General features: G+C 46.2%; 5 protein-coding genes across 6 annotated transcripts; 2 read left to right on the top strand and 3 right to left on the bottom strand.

The window, feature by feature from the left end:
* Positions 1–484: 484 nt before the first annotated feature.
* DFL_009399 (uncharacterized protein) lies at positions 485–2,362 on the top strand (the record flags this gene model as incomplete). Its single annotated transcript, XM_067639277.1, has 1 exon — positions 485–2,362. The coding sequence occupies one exon, from the start codon at positions 485–487 to the stop codon at positions 2,360–2,362; it is 1,878 nt and encodes a 625-aa protein (XP_067487083.1).
* Positions 2,363–3,007: 645 nt separating this feature from the next.
* DFL_009398 (uncharacterized protein) lies at positions 3,008–4,554 on the bottom strand (the record flags this gene model as incomplete). Its single annotated transcript, XM_067639276.1, has 4 exons — positions 3,008–3,601; positions 3,660–4,106; positions 4,157–4,410; positions 4,470–4,554. The coding sequence occupies 4 exons, from the start codon at positions 4,552–4,554 to the stop codon at positions 3,008–3,010; spliced, it is 1,380 nt and encodes a 459-aa protein (XP_067487082.1).
* Positions 4,555–7,121: 2,567 nt separating this feature from the next.
* On the bottom strand, positions 7,122–8,231 carry DFL_009397 (uncharacterized protein; the record flags this gene model as incomplete). Its single annotated transcript, XM_067639275.1, has 3 exons — positions 7,122–7,138; positions 7,300–7,950; positions 8,015–8,231. The coding sequence occupies 3 exons, from the start codon at positions 8,229–8,231 to the stop codon at positions 7,122–7,124; spliced, it is 885 nt and encodes a 294-aa protein (XP_067487081.1).
* Positions 8,232–10,957: 2,726 nt separating this feature from the next.
* Positions 10,958–15,478, top strand: DFL_009396 (uncharacterized protein; the record flags this gene model as incomplete). Its single annotated transcript, XM_067639274.1, has 6 exons — positions 10,958–11,366; positions 11,522–11,617; positions 11,779–11,824; positions 11,871–12,109; positions 12,176–12,220; positions 12,294–15,478. The coding sequence occupies 6 exons, from the start codon at positions 10,958–10,960 to the stop codon at positions 15,476–15,478; spliced, it is 4,020 nt and encodes a 1,339-aa protein (XP_067487080.1).
* Positions 15,479–16,456: 978 nt separating this feature from the next.
* On the bottom strand, positions 16,457–18,416 carry DFL_009395 (uncharacterized protein; the record flags this gene model as incomplete). 2 transcript variants are annotated; one of them, XM_067639272.1, is made up of 8 exons in its annotated part: positions 16,457–16,474; positions 16,546–16,638; positions 16,701–16,822; positions 16,893–17,648; positions 17,705–17,828; positions 17,892–18,106; positions 18,179–18,246; positions 18,412–18,416. In XM_067639272.1, 8 exons carry the CDS (start codon positions 18,414–18,416, stop codon positions 16,457–16,459), a joined length of 1,401 nt encoding a protein of 466 aa, XP_067487078.1. The 2 variants fall into 2 exon arrangements, with proteins under 2 accessions (XP_067487078.1, XP_067487079.1); XM_067639273.1 differs by having other exon boundaries at positions 18,179–18,240.
* Between the last annotated feature and the right edge of the window lie 685 nt (positions 18,417–19,101).

Genomic DNA, 19,101 nt, shown 5'->3' with positions numbered 1-19,101 from the left:
AACATTGGCATTTCAGCCCACGCCTCGTGTACGCCTTGAGGACGCCTTAAACCTTCCCGTTCCTGAATCCATACCCAAAATAAGGCCATGCTACGGCTTTTTTCTCGCTAAGAAGCAGCGCCTTCGTTCGCGAATTTCTCAAGCTTCTAGTTACCAGGTCATGAGTCAAAAGTGCATAGCCCGTTTATGTTTAGAGTGAAACCGACCGGATTGGGAGTGGTGAACAGGGGTGACGGTTGACGACAACGCTTTGCAACGCATGTATAAATCTGGGGTATTTTCGTCTTCTTCAACTTTGATATTCACCGTAGGCAGTCTTATTGATTAAGGTGCTCCAGATATTATCTCGTCGCCAGACTCAGTTTGTTCTAGATGCCAAAGTTACTAGCTAGAAGCTATCGATTGTTTCTTGTCTTATAAGCAATTGACTCTGTTGATACCAATGTCTTTTTAACCCTATTGACCCTGCTTTCGATAACTTAAAATGGCTACCGCTATATCCTCAAAACTCCAATCCGTCACATTGAACGAAGGCCATAGCGAGTCTTATACCCATTCCTCAGAAGACGGAAACAATGAATACTCCTACCCCTACTACTCCTCAGAAGAAGAAGAAGAAGAAGAAGACGCTGCCTCTTCTTCTTCCGCTACTACTAAGGAGCCCGCAACCTTCACCAACGAACTCCCCCTCCCCACCACCCCCTCAATAACCTTCACAGAAGACGACCTAATCCAACTCTCCCTCCTCCGCTCAGAAGAAATCGACCTAATTGTCTCTTCCTCCCTCCTCCCCGAATCAACCCGTTTTGACCCCTCTCTTCACGAAACCCTTGTTTTTTCCCACCCAGAGTTGGTATTGACATTAACAACCGGCCCCCGTTATCCCGTATTACCGCTAGAATATGAGGTGAAGAATATAACTCTCCCTAGACTGGTGGCTGATGGGTTGAGGGTCGAATTGAAGAAGATCATGGTGGGGTTTGAAGAGGGGGAGAGCATTGACCGCTGGTTAACTCGCGAGGAGAATGAGAATTATGGGATTTACGAACCTGATAATATCGCCTTTTCCCTCGCAAAGACCACGGATGAGCATCTAAAAACCTACCGCGCCGAACTGCCATCGAAGCGATCACCTTCGGTGCCATTGAACATAACCTCCCCATCCTTAACTACGAGATCCCAAATCCTCTCCTCGGAATCGGGAGTCGATTTAACATCTTATACGACCCCGCCGACCATCCAAGAGTTACTAGGGAAATCAATCCCCCAAATCTGCGAAACAATACCCACGAACTACCGTATCCTCCACGTCGAAAACGTATTAAAACCCCGTCTGTACGCCGACTTTCACACCATCCAATCCGCCATCCGAACCCGCCTACTCACCCTCCCCACATCCCACCTCAAAAAATCCGTCCCGATAACTCACCACCACCGTTCGAAATCCTCCGGTGCTCTCGCAGACCGCCGCGAAAAAGAGTCGTATGCAACATACCTAACAACCCCCAAAATAACCTTCCACGGCACCCCCCGCTCCAACATCCCATCGATCGTAAAACACGGGTTTCTAAGACCGGGTGACATTAACCCCTCCACAAGCCTTCCCCTCGAAATCCGTTGCGGCAACACCTACGGCAGGGGAGTCTACTCCTCCCCTTCCCCCCAATTTTCATTAATGTACTCCGGCTTCGACGCAACCCCCACCCCCGCCACAAACTTTAGCGGATTGAAACTCATCGTCTGCGCTACGATAATGGGAAGACCGGCGAAGATGACAAGGGAAGATAACTGGCGTGAACAGACAAAACCATACCCAAACGCCGATAGTCACGTTGCGAATAACGAGCACGAATACGTAGTATTCCAACCCCGGCAGACCATTCCGGTCCTCATAATCCATCTGGACTGGGGGAAAGAACATTACGAAGAATTCGTAAACATCCCGACGAATCCGTTGCAGTGGATTTCACAAATGGCAGCGAAAAGAAAAGAAAGAAAAAATCAAAGAAGGTACGAAGAAGATGAGGAAATGAAAACGCTGTTTCCAGCGGATATAGTTAAGAGGAAACAGGCGTTGATGGCAAGAGCGCTAAAGTGGTTTCCGTACGGGTACGGCCCCGCCACCGGGACGAAGTTTACGGTCGAGGCGGTGGCGGATGTGTCCGATGACGAAGAGGAGTATGGGGAGTATCAGAAGGATAAAGTCGAGGGTGTTGAGAGCGGAGGAAATGATTATTTTTGGGAAATGCCGGAGGTGGAGGGAGGGGATGAGAGGTTTGATGAGTTTTTCGAGGAGAGGAGGGCGAAGGCGGGGGATGTGGTCGTGGGGGTTGAGGGGGGGAGTGGGGATGAGGAGGATTAGTCATTTATTACCAGGTGGTTTGGTAGAAGAGGTGTGAGATGGATACTTAAGAATATAATGGTACTCGACGCTATACATTATATGTAATAAATACAGCAGTAGATATCAGGTTACTTGCGTGTGTATGGACATGTATATACTCCGAATATCCCCTCCCTTATCGACCCCCCCACTTTTGAAACAGACAAGAATGAATCTTGTTCTCACACTTTCATCAAAAACTATTCCGCAATACGGAAACAATGATGCAGGGTCGCAGAGAATATGCAACGTGTCAGAAAGGACCGTATGAGGAAGAAGAATATGAGAAGGAAGGTAAAAAGGGAATGAGTAGTAAAGAGTCATCAAAATCAAAAAAGAACTCCATATGATTTTTCCCAATGCAATGTGGTTAGTAGGGGCCCAAAGGAATGAACGAAAAAAAAAAAAAAAAGGCTAAACTCCTCAGAGACTTTACACAATCGAGTCTCATTTTTCGATCCCTTTCGGACAAAAATATGCAGACGAATCAAGCAGGACAATTAAAAATCAATAAGAGCATCAAAAAGATTAGTATATAAAGAAATCGAATCCCACCCGATGCAAAAGGCAAGCCCAACGATGTCACAAGAAAAAACACAACTTCATGTCGACCGACGGGACGGTTCATGTGACCATGTAATAAACCATATACCCCGTCATAGACAGCACCGTCAACGTCGCGAACGCCGCTCCGGCCTTCTGTCCCGCCGTCGGCATCGATAAATCCACAATAGCGTTCAACTGTGGATTATCACCTCCACCGCCAGCGGATGGGTCACCGGTACTATTCCCGCCGACATACTCCGTAAACGGCGCCGGCATACCTTCGATCAGAAGGCTCTGCGAAACTTCCATGACCGCCATCTGTTCCCCAACACCGTAACTACCGTCCCAGGCACCCCAGTCGCCTTCGTACCATTTCAGACCACAGGTGACGCCGTCGGTACCGCCGACGCAGGTCTTCAGCGCCGCAACGGCCGAGGTACGGAGTTTGGGCATGATGAGGTCGGCGGTGTAGGGCGCCATTTGGGTGGTTATCGCTAGCCAGCGGGAAAAGTAGGCTTTGAATGACTTTTGGTCGGTATTGCAGCCGCGAGGGTAGGGTTCGCAGATGGCTTCGTACATGACATCGGTCTGTTGGGGGTGGAAGAAGACGCCGGCCATCCAGAGGATGCCGTCGAGGCGCTTTTTCCATTTGGTTTGCTCGTCGCCGGTGGTCTGGAGAGTCAGTTAGCTCGGGGGAGTAAAAAAAAAGGGGGCGAGCGAGGGGACGTACGATGTTGTACATGAACGCCGAGCCGGCGAGGTACAGGCCGGCATTGTACGACCATTGGTTGTGGTTGATGGTGCAGTTCGATCGGATATCCAAACCGTCGTAGAATCGGTAATCGTCGGAAATCAAACCGGCGTCGACGCTCCAGTCCCAAATCTTATTCGCCCACTCGGAGTAAGTTTCGTTACCGGTGTACCGTGCCAAACGGGTGGCAAGCTGGAAGAGACAGCCGTTCGAGACGGTATTCTTATAATCGTAACCGTTGTTCCACGTAAAGATCTGCCACCGGAGACCGCCACCGCAATTTTCGTTATCCCATCTTGTCGTCTGTAGGTTGAAGACCGTTTGGGTGACGGCGAGCCATTGCGGCTGGCCTTCCGGAGGGTTGGGGAAGCCGCGTTCGGCGGCCATCATTGTGGCGATAGCCCAGAAGGCTTGGTCGTCGTTACCCTGCTCGCATTAGCCAAGATCCGATGTAGAGTGGTGATGTGTAATGGTACCTCCGTTGTCGTCTGATTCTTCGGCATCACCATACCGTCGGCCCCAATCTGGTGCAGCATACCCTGCATGACGATGTCGTTCCATGTATCGTTCCCCGTATACCACCAGTGATCGATCAACCCTCCAAACATGGCACCCACTTCCCACCAGTAGTACGGCGGAGGTAGAATACCGGGTGTGTTTCCCGGTAGATGTCCGGCGTAGTAGTGCATCATGCCGTCGGCGGCCAGCACGGCGCCCGCTTTTATCGATTCTGTTCAAAAAATAATAATTAGAAATCATAACCACATTTTCCGACTACGAACAACTCACCTCTATCATTGATGTCAAGATCGTATGCACTCGACCGGACGGCGCAGGCAGCCGTGTAAGCCGCAGCCAATTTGAACCACCGCATGTTGTCGGAACCAACAGTGGGAGTAGATAGCCACCCGCACGACCAACCAGAAAAACCCCTGTTATACGTAATATATATACTATTCGAATGGAAGGTTTTATTTAATAGAAATTACAATTCGGAAGCCGTCATTCGGAGAAGTAAAAAGAAGTTATCGAATCCGAGCGGAGGGCCGCGGATAGGTTGAAATGATGATCGATGCTGTCGAATTGGCAACAGCTGGCAGACAGCAGCGAAAAAAATGCACGGAAATGGAAATTCTTCCCTTTTTTTTCTTCCGCTGTTGATTAACTGTTTGCGAAGGGTTTTTCCCAGTCCGAATTTATTCGAAAGAGAAACCCGGCTTTCCAAGGAGGAAAAAAATTAATGAACTCCAAGCGGGAGACTTTGGTATTCAAAAATCGCCTTTTGCGGAGAGCGATGTTTTTGGTAACAAGTTCGAGTCGGATTATTAACACTGTTCGAGTCGGAGAGCTCGAGAGGGTCGTGAATTGGTCGTAAGATCTTAAGAATGGTCGCTAACTTGACTGAACGATCGCAAAAGACACGACAAAGACGACGAAGGCTTTGATTCAAAACACGGACAGACGTAGACAAACAGCGAACGGCGTAGTAGCGAGGTGAGGTGTTTGTTCGTGGCTTTGACAGCGACTTTCGGAGTGCCGATTTGAAGAGCGAAGGTGGGGGGTATCCTGATCGGATGAGAGCGAAGAAGGATTACTTTTATTAGAAGTCCGAAGTGGAGAGTCGATATAATTGTAACCCTCGTGGTGGCCGTGAAGACGAAGATGTCATGAACAATAACGAGAGTCGTTCCTTTCCTTTCCTTTCCTTCAGGCAGTCCGAGAAGAGAGAGAGTCTGGATATTATATTATTCAGGAAGTTGTTTGATTGTTATATTAGTCTGGATCTGGCCCGGTAATAATGACGCAGATTCCCTGCCGTTGTTGGTAAGTTATACCGACACCCGACAGTATTAGTACCTGAAGAACGAGCGTATTGACTCCAGAAAAGAAAGAAGAGGAGGAGGAATATTATATTATAGAGACTGGTTAGTTTAACCAGTGCTGGGAGAGGGGGAGAGGGAGAGGGAAGGATGAGAGAGTGTGAGAGTGTGTGATATTATTAGGGGGCGTGGACGAGTCTTGTCGGTTCCTGGGATTTCCGCCTGTCGATGGGGGCTTTCTTGACTTTAAGAGGTTTTCTTTTTTCGGTCGAGATGTTGAAGCTGAGGCTGGAAACAGAAGACCAAAATATACTACTGTTCAACAAACCACTCCGGATCTGCTATAAAAGAGCACGGAGATTGTTGAGAGTGCGAGGGAGAGGGAGAGTCGGAGAATCGTCCGATTTTTTCATTCAAATCTCAGGTATAATCATTTTCATCGTTCTCAGTGCCAATTCTCTGAGATCCGACTGGGCCTGGTCGGCTGGCCCTTCGATGCTACCCTCCTTTTGCTTTAGCCCCGAATATCCTGTCTTTCTTTCTTTCTTTCTTTCTATTCGATCCGGTCCGGGTCGGTCAACGTAATTCTGGAGTACTCCGCTTGACAGAAATCGAATACGAAGAACATTTTATGGTAGAAGTATGCATGTCCGGTTGTTGGTTCCATTCCAGCCTCTTTTTTGATCACGATCCCCAAAAGAAAAATGTCTTTATTTAGCTCTTCATCCACAGATATTCTGACAGGGAAGACCTTCGATGAAGAGGGAGGGGGGAAAACACGGCAAAAAAAAGTGGGTTCGCAGCCTCATGTCCAATTGTTCTCGATGCGACCCTCCTTTAGCTCTCTTCTCGATTCCATCCCTCCTCTCGCTTGCTGGCAGACAGGAGCATCTGCTTCCCTTCCCAAAAGCTCGCAAGGAGGCGAAGCATTAACCCCGAAATTCCTTGGCTGAGCTCAATTATTCGCGCTTGTCGCATGCTGGGCGTGGACGATGTACGACCCAAGATTCCTTTCTATTCTCTGGTATTCTTGTGATCGTCCTTGGGTTCGTGCGACCAAGATGGAGAGTTTAAAAGATCTTTGAAGGAAAATGTACGGGGGCTGCAAGGTACTGCCTCCGTACATACATACCGCTCCGTTAGATTGCAGGTTTCCGCCCGTCGACGGGTTTGAGTAGTTTGACAAAATGCAGATATTAGGAGGGTTTACCGCTACTAACCCAGGTTTGGTTCAATTTCAATGCTTTCTATTCTATGTCCATGTTACTCCTTTAATTCTCATGATCAAATACAATATAGCAGCAGTCTGACAATGACGACGATATTCCATAGACACCAAAATTACGTAACCCCGAACCGGTCTCGATATCGATCTATGTATCATATTGCGAAGCCCGGATGCAACCTCACAATTAGCCCCAAAAAGCCTGAAGGATGACGGACGTGACACAAACCCCTTCCCTCCCCGGAAAAACGTGATATCCCATATCCCAATTGATATCACGCGAATTAAATTTATTGGATTCTCCAGTCTTTCGATAACCATCTTTGAAGAGAGGGAAAAGGAAAACGCCCGGTATAAAAAGATCAGAACGCCCCGATATAATTTTGCGTAGATGGTTCAATCCAAGCAGTCGCCTAAAATACGCCCAGAGAATTAGCCACAATTTCATACCCAACTCCCAGCCATCCACTTCTCGCGTAAACTCCAACACCAAAATATCCACCATCTAAGAATCTTGACATCTTGACATCCATATACGTCCCAAATCAAAAATCAAGGAAAGAAAAATACTAACCCCCAACCCTGCCCATCGCCTCCCCATCGAGCCACCTCCCCAATCCACCCCCTCCGCAAACAACCCCCCTCACAAAAGCCCTAGCCATCATATCCGCCCCAAGCGCATTAGTATGCGACCTATCGCTCTTAACCGGATACAACTCCTGCGTTCCCTCCTTGCCCAATCTCCTCATCATATCAATCCCATACTTAAAATGATCAACATACTCTACTTCCTCATACCTCGCCACCCCTTCCGAATATCCAACCCATTCGTTCGGTTTATCGAAGAACTTGTCGGTAGAAAATGAATAAGCGTTATTTGTAGTTGGAGACGCAATGATAACGTTAACACCCCTCTCTTTAAATATCCTCGTAGCGTTGGAAATATACCCCCCAAACGTCAACACCGTTGTTTCCTTCCCCTGGAAGTTGCTTTGGCAGGTCTGGGTGATATTGGGACCCGGACAAACGGTTTTTCCGTTATCCTTTGGATGCAAAGTACCCTTTTCATTCCGTCCGAATTGGATGATCACATAGTCGTTTGGGTTGACGATGGAAAGGACCTTATCGAACCTCCCTTCGCGGGAGTACATTCTACAGCTGCGGCCGGAGATCGCGTGGGATATAACGGGGATGGTAAAGTAGTTTTTCATGAATTCTCCCCAGCCTTTATAACCCTCTATTAGCACATCTGCTCCGATATAGGAATTGCGGGAGGAGGGGGGAGGTACCTTCGTATTTTACACCCTTAACACCATCGTTTGTTCCACCTTTACACATTGAGGAGTCGCCGATTAGGTGGAGTGTTGGGGTTTTTGAAGGGGGGGTTATGGAGTATTGTTCGAATATTGTAAAGATGCCTTGGTGGGTATAGATTATCAGGAGGAGGAAGAGGGCGAGCGGGACCGAGAGGAGGCGAGGGGTGAGGCGGGTCCGTGGGGTGATCATTTTTTATATTGGTTTGTTGGAGATATTGAGATATCAGAAGGCATTCAACTGCAGTTTCTACTCCTTCCCGTCCAAGGCCATACGATGGAAGACTCTTGAATAAGTACTAAAGTAGGTACTCGTATATATATATATATTCCATAAAACCCGGATATCGAGCTTCACAAACAAAAAAAGGGGAATCGTAGTTTGTACAGCGACCGTAGACGGATTCAACCTGGCCTGTACCGATATCAATAAATGATCGTGGTTGAATTCGAAATCAATTCAAGTTTATAACACGAAAGAATGAAAGAAACCCGCTGCAGAATATGTAGTTCGTAAATTCAAGCTAGGTGTTCGCAAGAAATAAAAGACCCGCCTCGAGACTATATACCCTCCTCCCAACATCCTGCACGCAACGATGATCATAATAATTGTGAAACCGCCTCCGGCATTTACCAACCAAGGGGAGTGTTGTTCCTGGTTTTTCAAAAGCAAAAAAGACAACACAGGTCGTGTCAATCGTTCTTGTCTTAGTTTGTGGTGCACAGCCCTGTCGTTGTTGGCGATCTTACGGTGTTAGAGGCAAGCTGGAAGCAGGGGGCACACAGATCTTATCCACGGCAAGGAAGAACAAAAAGAGATGCACATGTTAACAGACCTTCGATATCACGAATACCTCTCCACTTTAGCGATTCAACATGGCCCTTCTAGCTTTTAACCTAACAAGATATTTTATTTCGGTACTGTTTAAATAAACAGCTTCGATATCACGAAGCCATGGAAGGTATTCCGTGACGAAGTCGAGACGAATCGTCTCCCACCCCCTTACTTGACGGAAAACGATAACGTCTCTTCATCACAAATACCTCCGCTTCGAAAACAAAACAAAATAGAACCTTTGTCAAAAAATATAGCTATAAAATACAGCTTCGATATCACGAAGCTATATAGGAGGTATACTCGTAGCCCGTACTAAGTTTGAAGTTGTGAGGATGAAGGGGGGGCACCTCGTCTTAGTCCGGGTTCGAGCATACCTCCCCTTTGTATAGTGAATATAGCGGTTCGCTAATATAATAGATTTTATGAAGAGTTGAGCAAATATGCCTTGAATAGCATGCATACAGCCATAGCTAGCAACGCATTATATTCGCGGTTGAAAAACCCCCAGCTAATAATAACTGGTTAAAAGACCAATCAGTTTTCTGACCTCAAGTGGAAAAAAAAAAAAAAAAAAAAAAAAAAAAGGCAATTCAATCAAAAGTTTTGATCAAATTAATCCAACAGTTTCGGTAACACGAAGCCATGGAAAATATCTGTGGTGGCCCGGAAATCGTACGTCGCTGCAAGGATGCCCCCCCTTTGATACAGAGACGCCGGGCCACCACTGATATTTCCGCTTGGTTTTGTAGAAATGATAGGTACGAAGGTAGGATGAGATGGTTTTTTAGAGGAAGAGATCGGGGATGGGGCTGAGGGTGCTGGAGGTGTTTTATAGACGAGGTAGCTGTCAAAAGCTGCCTGAACTTTCGAAGGATTGGATCGATGAAGCGGGCTATAGGTTCTGCAGTTTTGTGGCACGGGATGGAGATGCATATCAGGCATCATATCTTGGAATGCAGGATCAAGATAGCTGGCTTGTGATCTGGTACTAGAAGTAGGACTTCGAATAAGATGGAATTTTTGGTTTACGAATCAGGTAGTTCATATAGGCAATCAATATCGATTGGATGCTTTCACAAGACCAGGGGCTAAGTTTGGAGGACGAAGCAATTCCTCGCATTAGTTAGCGCCAAGCGCCAAGGTATTTAAAGCCAGAGGGGCAAGGGGTTGGCCGTTGGCCGGTTTTCGACTGCAGGGGTTGACATCATAGATGCCAATTCGATCTATTCTAGGATATCGAAGACCGGTTTTAGGATGTTGTAAATTCGTCTGGTCGCCCATGGATTCTAGTTATCGCTTTGAATATAAGCTTCCGATTTCCAAAGCCTCTTTCTAAAATTATCGAACTTGTTGAAGTTATTCGTAGTGCTGGACGATGTAAAGGCATGCCAGAATATCATCATTCAAAGAAAAAAACTCAAATTGGAAAAAGGTGCCTGTTTAAGGTAAGTAGCTTGAAGTAATATAAAAACTACTTGATTGAATCTCTTTATCTCGTTAACAAAAATGTAGTTTCTAAAAACAGAGTTATGTCTTTGTCGTTCACATACCTTCATGAATTCAGGCTCGGTCGAGAGCTACTAGGTGCCGTTGTACCTTTAACTTTGTCTTGCAGAAACAGCCAGTTAATGGTGCAGCGCTAGACATTTAGTAATGGTTTTGTAAAGCTAGATATTTAGATGGATATTATATCAAGATGCAGGTGTGGGGTGAGCTTGGCAGTCGGATTGCGAGATTGCATTATTGGTATGCATGATAAACCATGCATAGACAGACCGGGAAACTCACGATTGGCTCGGGTGGACGGCTTGGTATTTGAGCGGGGTTTCGAAAGAAAATCCTATAGCCTCGCGGCCTCGTACAATCTATATACTTATATTCTATCGCTGGGATCTTTACTTTGTATTCATTGTTAACATAACATGCCACAATTCTTATAGCTTATCCTAAAGATCGAACCGAATATTTAGACTAGTGATATAAGATACCACGCTGCGATCACGATTACACACGGCTAAATTATTCACAGAAGGCTTCGGGCTTCGGGAACAGCTTAGCCGCCAGTAGCTAGCAACTCCACGATGGCTGCAAATAAAGCTAAAAAACGACTTACGCACGATGACTACACCGTGGGGCTAATCTACGTCAAGCCTTTGGAAATGAGTGCGATCGTTACAATGCTTGACGAGGAACACGAAAAACTTCGGTTAAATGACAAAGACCAGAATTCATACAGGCTTGGGAAAATCGGGGATCACAATGTCATAGTGGTGGGACCTCCTCGAGGAGAACAGGGGAAAGTTGCCATTTCTACGGTCGTAAATCACATACCTCACAGTTTTAAGAACGTCAAACTTGGTTTGTTAGTTGGCATAGGAGGTGGGGTTCCGAACCACGATCATGATATACGGCTTGGAGACGTTGTTGTCGGCGCACCGGAGGAGGGTCCAGCGGTTGTACAATATGACCTTGGAAGATTCAATACAGAAGGTATTTTGGAGTTTTAATTCTAGTATTCTTTCACCTAAGTTATGTCTTACTTCGAACTTTAACGGAGCAAAGACAAAACTACCTGTGGATAGACGCTTATAGATGTGGAAAGGCTTAAAACTAACCCAATATGTCACGAATTCGCGAATAATTAGGCATCATCGAAGTCAAGGGGCGCCTAGGAAAGCCTCCGCCGCTGCTTCTGGGCGTGGTCAGCGACGTCGACGATCAGTATCAAAGACTAATGGATGGTGAGGAATCCTTCTTCACGCAACATCTCAGACGATTTGAAAGGTTCCCGCGCCTGAAATGCACCTATGGCCGTCCCCCTGACTATCCTGATATCCTATTTCTACCCAACTTCGTACACAAACCCGGCACAGACTGCAGGGCTCACGATATTTGCCACCAGGTGCGACGGCAAGCGCGTTCGCCAAACGGAACCGAAATACATTACGGTACTATCCTTTCGGGAGACTCGGTCATGAAATGTGGCAAAAAAAGAGACCAGTTGAGTGCGCAACATGATAATGCACTTTGCTTCGAAATGGAAGCTGCTGGGCTGATGGACCAATTCCCCTGCTTGGTTATACGCGGAATTTGCGATTATTCCGACTCGCACAAAAATGACGAATGGCAGAGATATGCGGCGGCCAATGCGGCGGCGTATGCAAGAGAGATCCTGTATAATATGCCGGAAAGGGTAGCGGTAGAACTCAAACCCTCCATGGCTAATGCCGACAGTAAGATAGTATCCCTTTTCTAGATATATAAGCAGATATAATGTCTGACTAGGATGGCAATTGTAGACCGAGAGGTCGTTGAAAAAAGGGCAGAAGAGACAGAACGGCTCGGTGTGTAAACTTAATGGCATGACTCTATATAATCATCGGCTATACTCATACCTATATTACCTATTCTTGTTAGAATTCCTTCAGATGCTATCTTTCTCCGAAATGAATAATCGAAAAACTTCCGTGGAATCTGCATACACACATACATACGAATGGGTTCAGGATTCCGCGAAATATCAAGATTGGAAAGCCTCTAAAGGCGGGAAGCTATTAATCAAAGGAAAGGCGGGGTGTGGGAAGTCAACACTCATGAAACATCTTTATTCGAAAGAAAGACATCCACAGCCCGGTTTGGTTGTCTGTGGGTTCTTTTTCAATAATCTTGGCACACCGTTCGAGAGATCAACAGAAGCTATGCTTCGGACCTTAATCCACGAAATCGTCTTTCAACATCCAGAAAGTTTCAAGGATCTCCAAAGATTCTATTCCGATAGGAAGTCTCGTGAAGCAGCGCAGAAGAAAGAGATCAACTGGACAAGAGATCAACTGGAGCAAATGTTTACGACCCTAACTGGTTCACCCCACCTAAGCGGCTTGATATACATCGATGCTCTTGACGAAGGGGAAGGATTTCTCCCATCCAAAATATTTGGCTTCTTAGAGAAGCAATTGGGTGGTCCCGATGGGTCGTATCGCGACTTGAGAATATGCCTTTCTAGTAGACCGAGCAATTTCGTCGACCGGAGAACAGCTTGGACCACGATCGATTTGGGCACCGAGAACTCAAGGGATATTGAGGTTTATACTACTAGAGAGCTCCAGGAAATAGCTGACTCATGTTCATATTACAAGGATATGATCCCAAAGCTTTGCGAAGAAATTATGCGGAAGGCGGACGGTATTTTTTTATGGGCTAAAATCGTCGTCGAAAGGCTTCAGGGATCTATGGTTCGCCTTGAATCGGAAGATGAGATTTGGGATACGCTTGAGGACTCTCCAAATGACCTTTATAAACTCTTTATCACTTGCCTCAAAAGGGTCGAGAAAAAATTCCAGGACCGGATGGTACAAATCCTACAGATAGTGCTGGTTGCAGAGAGGCCTCTTTCAATCGATGAACTAGTAGACTTGATGACAGCAGTTAATTCATCAGCGACTACCCGGCCCGGAAAAAGTTGTCGAACTAAAAGTATGATTACCGTGGAGGGCGAACGTGATCAGATGAAAAGAAATATCCAAAATTGGTGTGGTGGACTCGTGGAGGTCATCGAGACGCCCCGAACGATCGGCATTAGGACGAAAGGATATTCTAGTTTCTGGTATGAATATAATCTCAGTACCGAAATTAGATTTATGCACCAGTCTGTCAAAGAATTTCTTCGAGAGTCAACTGAACTGAATACACTCGGATTCGTCGAAGTCGAAGCTACATCCCAGAGGCTTCTATTTATTTGGTGCCTCCGATACTTAGAACATCTGGAAAGCTTGAAGTTCCATGAATCCGGTATTGGAGGTTCAGCCATGGCCCACTGGGAACATATTTCTCAGGAACATCCATTTCTCATTTATTCGCCTTTCTGGATCAAGCATGCAGAAAACTGTGACCCGAAAAATTTAGATAGGGATAAGATACGCCGTCTAAACGGGGCCTTTGAAGCCTGGTTTCAATACCCGCCTGACCATTTGTATGCAGGTAGTATGCACCCGAGGACCCTTTACACTAGCATTTATTCATGTGGCTACCGCGAGCACAATCGTATCTATTCGAGTTTACTCGCGTTCTCTGCAAACCGTTGCTTCATTAACCTGGTCGAGGCTCTGCTACTGTGCCCTGATATAGACTACGAGCAAGAGAAATTAGACATGGCTTTGATTTCCGCTTGTAACTGGAGTCTTGAATATGAGAGACCAACCGTGTACGGCTCGGATATTTTGAGGAGCTATCCGTGGCTTGACTCCAAAGGCCAGGTCCTGGGTGTATCTAAGGCCGATTGGCTTGCGAGGGAGGCGGTAGTGGATTTGTTGATCAAAAAGGGTGCTGATGTCAATGTGCGCGGACGTGACGAATTTGGCCAGTTTGGAACACCTGTGACGGCTGCCTGTTGGTGGGGGCGTTTGAAGATAGTGGAAACACTTATTAAAACGGGTGCCGATGTCAACTTGATTCACCCCGATGTCGACTGCGATCCTGCGAGCAAATTCGCAATGGACTCGAGTTACGCGACACCCTTGATTGCCGCATGTTGGGGTGGGAATATTTCGGTTGCTAAGTTCTTGATTCGTCATGGAGCTCAGGTTGATATTCGAGCGGGGAGAATTGGAACTGCACTAGCAGAGGCCGCATGCAAGGGAGATATCAAAATGATAGGGTTGCTACTAAACTCTCATGCTTCGATTGACATGCTTCTGGACCGCGACCATCGTGGCACCGCTTTAACTATGGCTGCAGCGGCAGGGAAAGAAGAGGCTGTTAAATACCTTGTGGCCCGCGGTGCTAAGGTCAATGTAGGATGCCGTGAGGGGTCTCCTTTATCTGCAGCTGCCTCTTGCTCGGAAGAAAACGGAGCGGCAATTATGGAATACCTCATCAATAATGGCGCTTCTGTCAAGGACTTACAAGAAGACGATAAATATGGCTCAATACTTCTATCTACTCTGTGTGAGGAACGTGTATCCGAAAAAAATATTCCTCGCCGCATAAGACTCTTAGTAAGGCACGGGATAAATGTCAATGTTAAGTTTAAGGAGGGAAAATATGCCACAGCTCTAATCGCGGCGGCATGTAGGCATGGTGAAGATTCGCCAAACGACGGAACACAAATTATGCTACATCTCATAGGACACGGGGCTCGGGTGAACGAACAGCCGACGGTAGGGGAGTATGGATCAGCTTTAATCGCTGCCGTTATGAACGGTCATTATGGACGGGTGGAGTTTTTGATTAAAAATGGTGCAGATGTTAATCTGTCAGCTCGAACAGGAAAGTATGAATCGGCTTTGGAAGCTGTTATAAGCGAAGAGCCTTTGGAATGGCATGGGGGTTGGAGGAGGGAGGAAAGGTTGCTAAAAACGATCGATATACTTCTTAGAAACGGTGCAGATCCCGACAACGTGCTCCTCGCGCATGCGGAGTCATATCGTCCCGAATTATTAGAGCATCTAGTATCCCATGTAAAAGACGAAGTTCTCCGAAGAAGGTTTTCAGAGGACACCACGATGGAAGATATCTATTCTGAGGCATATGTTCCGTTTCCGAACTCCTTAAATGACGAACAGTACATGTGGGACTCTGACGAGGAGATGCCAGGGATTAATTGAAGTGTGGGCATCAGAATAATGTCTTTCACTAGATCTAGAATGCGGCCATGGGCGGCCGCATCTTACATGTACCTATATATCTCTAGTCACAATAGCCGTGATAATCTGGTCTCGTAAACTAGACAACACAAGTATAAATGTAGTCAAGCAGGACACATAAATTTTTGATAACGATTACACCTACCCGTCAGGAATTTACTTCAGGTTAAATTAGCATGCAACCATGGATTTTCGATGCTGTGCAGTTGTGTTGAGGTTGTGGTATTTGCGCTGTGATGTTGTCCAAGACTGACCACCCCATATATGGGGCGAAGGTCTGGCAGCCGACGCCAGAGCATCACAACTTCGTTACAAGCTAACAAAGGCCCGGTACAGGCCAAATTCCATATATATCATCCCAATTTTCGTCCTTTAACTTTAGAGGGTTAAAGATACCAGGGGTTTTTATATATACCAGTTTGAGGATATATACCTAACCATCCCGTATCCCTAATACCTCAGGACGTATACGTCCATAAGTAAATTTTCATTATTGGCATGGCTGTCGAGCTTTCGCAATATTCCTCAGTTATATATGTACCGATAGTCCGCGAGATACCTTTTCTATGGTGTTTCTAGACTCCTCCACTATAGATCGATTGTTTAAAGGGGTGCAAGGGCAGTATGGATGTCTTTAAGATAATCGGAACTACCACTGGGATCTCTACCAGCTGGTCGTTATTTCTAACTTCAACTAGCGCTCAAACAGCTTAACAGCAAATATTTACAATCCCCCATCCTTGCAATCAGAGGAGGACTAAACGGAAATAACAATCGCTGCGAAAATAGCTAATAGGAACAAGATAATGCAAAAGTAAATCGTTCTAAAGAAAAGAGGCTCAATGCATGTCGCTGGAATAAAACCTTAAAAGGAAACCATTGAGTGTTGGTGACTCGCAGGTGCGGATTACAACCATCCCCTTCTACGCAATACAATAATTACATGCCGTAAAACACCTAAACATCTGTTAGCATTGTCGTAGTACATGAATGAACTCAAACGGCCTAACAAGCATCGGAGGACTTACCCAGTCCTGAACATCCCCAACGTCGAGAAACGGCTGTTGGCACTTCCCAAGCCATCCGCATCTAAGATTATCCAGCATACGGCTCCACCCGGACTAAGCCCCAAATGTCAGTGCTCAACCTCTCTAAAGCAAAATTAGAAGGGAAAAATACATACCCCTCTTGTGCCAATCATCATGTCACATTCGATCGCCATCATGAGCTGTAAAAACCAATTAATCGTCATATCCGTTCGGTTTCCGAATGTTTCTAATTGCTGCTCGGGTCCAACGTTTGCTCCTATAAACCCGTATTAGCGGCCTCCGTCCCAAAACTTTCGCTTCCAATACTAGTTGCATCGTATACATACTGGGAATTTCACTCCAATACCACGTCCACGCCCAATCACTCGTCGTCCGTGACTTCGCATCCAAAACTCTATACATCTCATGTTCCTTCTGCAAGTGGTCCTTTGCCTGCTCAAATACTTCCGGATTCTCTGTCGACACAAACGCAATCTTCCTATAGCCCATAGGATTTTGCGCTATAAACCCCTCCGCCGCATCAATATATTCTTGGAAGTTCTTGAGATTCATTTCTATCCCCTTATCTCCATGACGGACGTGCATGCTTACTGACCCCGCGGGCATGGGAAAGGGTACGCTGGAACCGTCGACTATGTCGTCGCCATCGAAGGAGAGGGATTTATGTAACGCCTTATCACGACGTCTTTGAAGTAATTCGGCCATTGTACGGGCGTTGAAACGCATGATGTATGATATCGATTGACCTCTCCACCAATATTTCAATGTGTCGGGTGTGATCATTGGGAACATTCTTTTTAGTGCAATTCCAAAGATTTGGGGTATTGCTCCGGCCGGCGTGTTCATGATATCTTGGTCTATGAGCTCTCGCGCGGGGAGGAGGAAGTGGTTGTCCGGTGTTAGATCGTCCATTGTGCAGCCGCTGAGTTTTTCGAAGAAGCATTCCATTGAATTTCCGCAGAGTTCGTGTGATGAAGGGTCGACGAAGTGTTTGCCCGGACCGTCTTGGGGGTTGAAGATAAGGATTCTGTTGAAGCGGAGTGCTAGGTTAAGGTTCATGCTGATGGAGAAGACAACGGCGCCTAGGGTTGGACGTCAGTATAATCTAATTTAGTCGGCGGTTGGATAATCTTCGAACCTAATCCGAAGCTCGCATCATTGGGGAAAGCTTCCATGACGATGAATTTCTTGTCTTTGCAACTTTTTGGGTGCTGGTGTTCGTAGATATATCTTTGCGTAAACTTCGTTAATGCTGGGAGACCCTTCAGAGAACACAATTAGTTTGTGCCAATTTTCGACATTCTCTACGATCGATGTAATAATACTTCGTCATCCAAGTCTTCGATATGTCTATTCCACGCATCCTCACTGTCCAAAGTATACAGCCTCTCAATCGTCTGTGTCCTCTTATCCCTCGCTGTGCTACCTTTCGCCAACTTCGCCAATAAATCTCTATCCCTTTCACTTAACTCGTTCTCATCGAATGTCTCTTCGGGCGCCGCATACTGATATCCATACGAATTTTGTTGTCGCACCCGCTCTAACGCCTCGGATGTCGTAAGATCCTCCCATTTCTTGAACGTATTCGTGCGAGCTTCGACAGTTAACAGACCTGTACGGATTGAAACGAAAATTATGAGGATCGCTCCTATTGAGATAGTGAAGAGAAAGGATCTAGATCTTTGGAGTATCATCATCATTATTTGGTAGAGAAAGTCAGTTCAGTTCAGGTTTAGTTTTTGAGGAGGGTGCTTTGGGGGATATTAAGTGGGAAGGCAATATCCCTGGCGGCTATCGAGTATATTGGCCGACCCAAGGGAGACGTGGGAGAGGTGACAATCATACCTCATTTTGCATGTAAAATCGCAGATCCCTTCAAAAGGTAGGCGGGCCTGTCGATCTTTTTAAATAAAGAAGAAAGCGCATTAAATTCCTTGGATGTCATGTTCACTTCGCTTTTTCCCGAAATCCGGGTAAGTGGGTCGCCAGCGCCTTGTACATGTAATTGACGGCTGTTGAAGCCATGTCGAATAAGCTTGCAGTTTGACGAGATCCACTTCTATTAGCCACGGGGGGTTTGTCTTACCCTTCAAAAAATTTCGACAGGTTAACAGTTTCTTTTTGTCGAGTTGGACGGGAAGAACGGCATGGGCCTGGTGCGAAATGGGTTTAGAAATTTCAAAAGAAGGTATGAGCTACCCACTTTCAGTGCACCTGTAATTCGAATTCAGGCGTTGGCACTGGACTTCTGCACCGAGAGCGAGGCCCGACGAACCGGGACTAATCGAATGGTGGTTTCTTGATCGTGGGCAAGCTAATCGACGGGGATGTTAGGACTCCGATACCTTTCAACAGTAGCGGCGTCGACGGCTAATATTGGTCTTGGAATTTTTTTTTTTTTTTTTTTTTTTTTTTTTTCCCAGTGAGATGTGGTCTGCTTCCTTTCAATATTAGGAAGAATATAAGGTGTATCTTGCAGATATGCAAGTCTTGAATAACCTGTCCAGAACGAGAAAGACGCAGGATGTGGATGTA

This window comes from Arthrobotrys flagrans (genome assembly GCF_004000055.1).
Source record: "Arthrobotrys flagrans strain CBS H-5679 chromosome Unknown unitig_1, whole genome shotgun sequence".
NCBI lineage: Eukaryota > Fungi > Ascomycota > Orbiliomycetes > Orbiliales > Orbiliaceae > Arthrobotrys > Arthrobotrys flagrans.
This window is presented reverse-complemented; position numbering and strand designations above follow the sequence as displayed.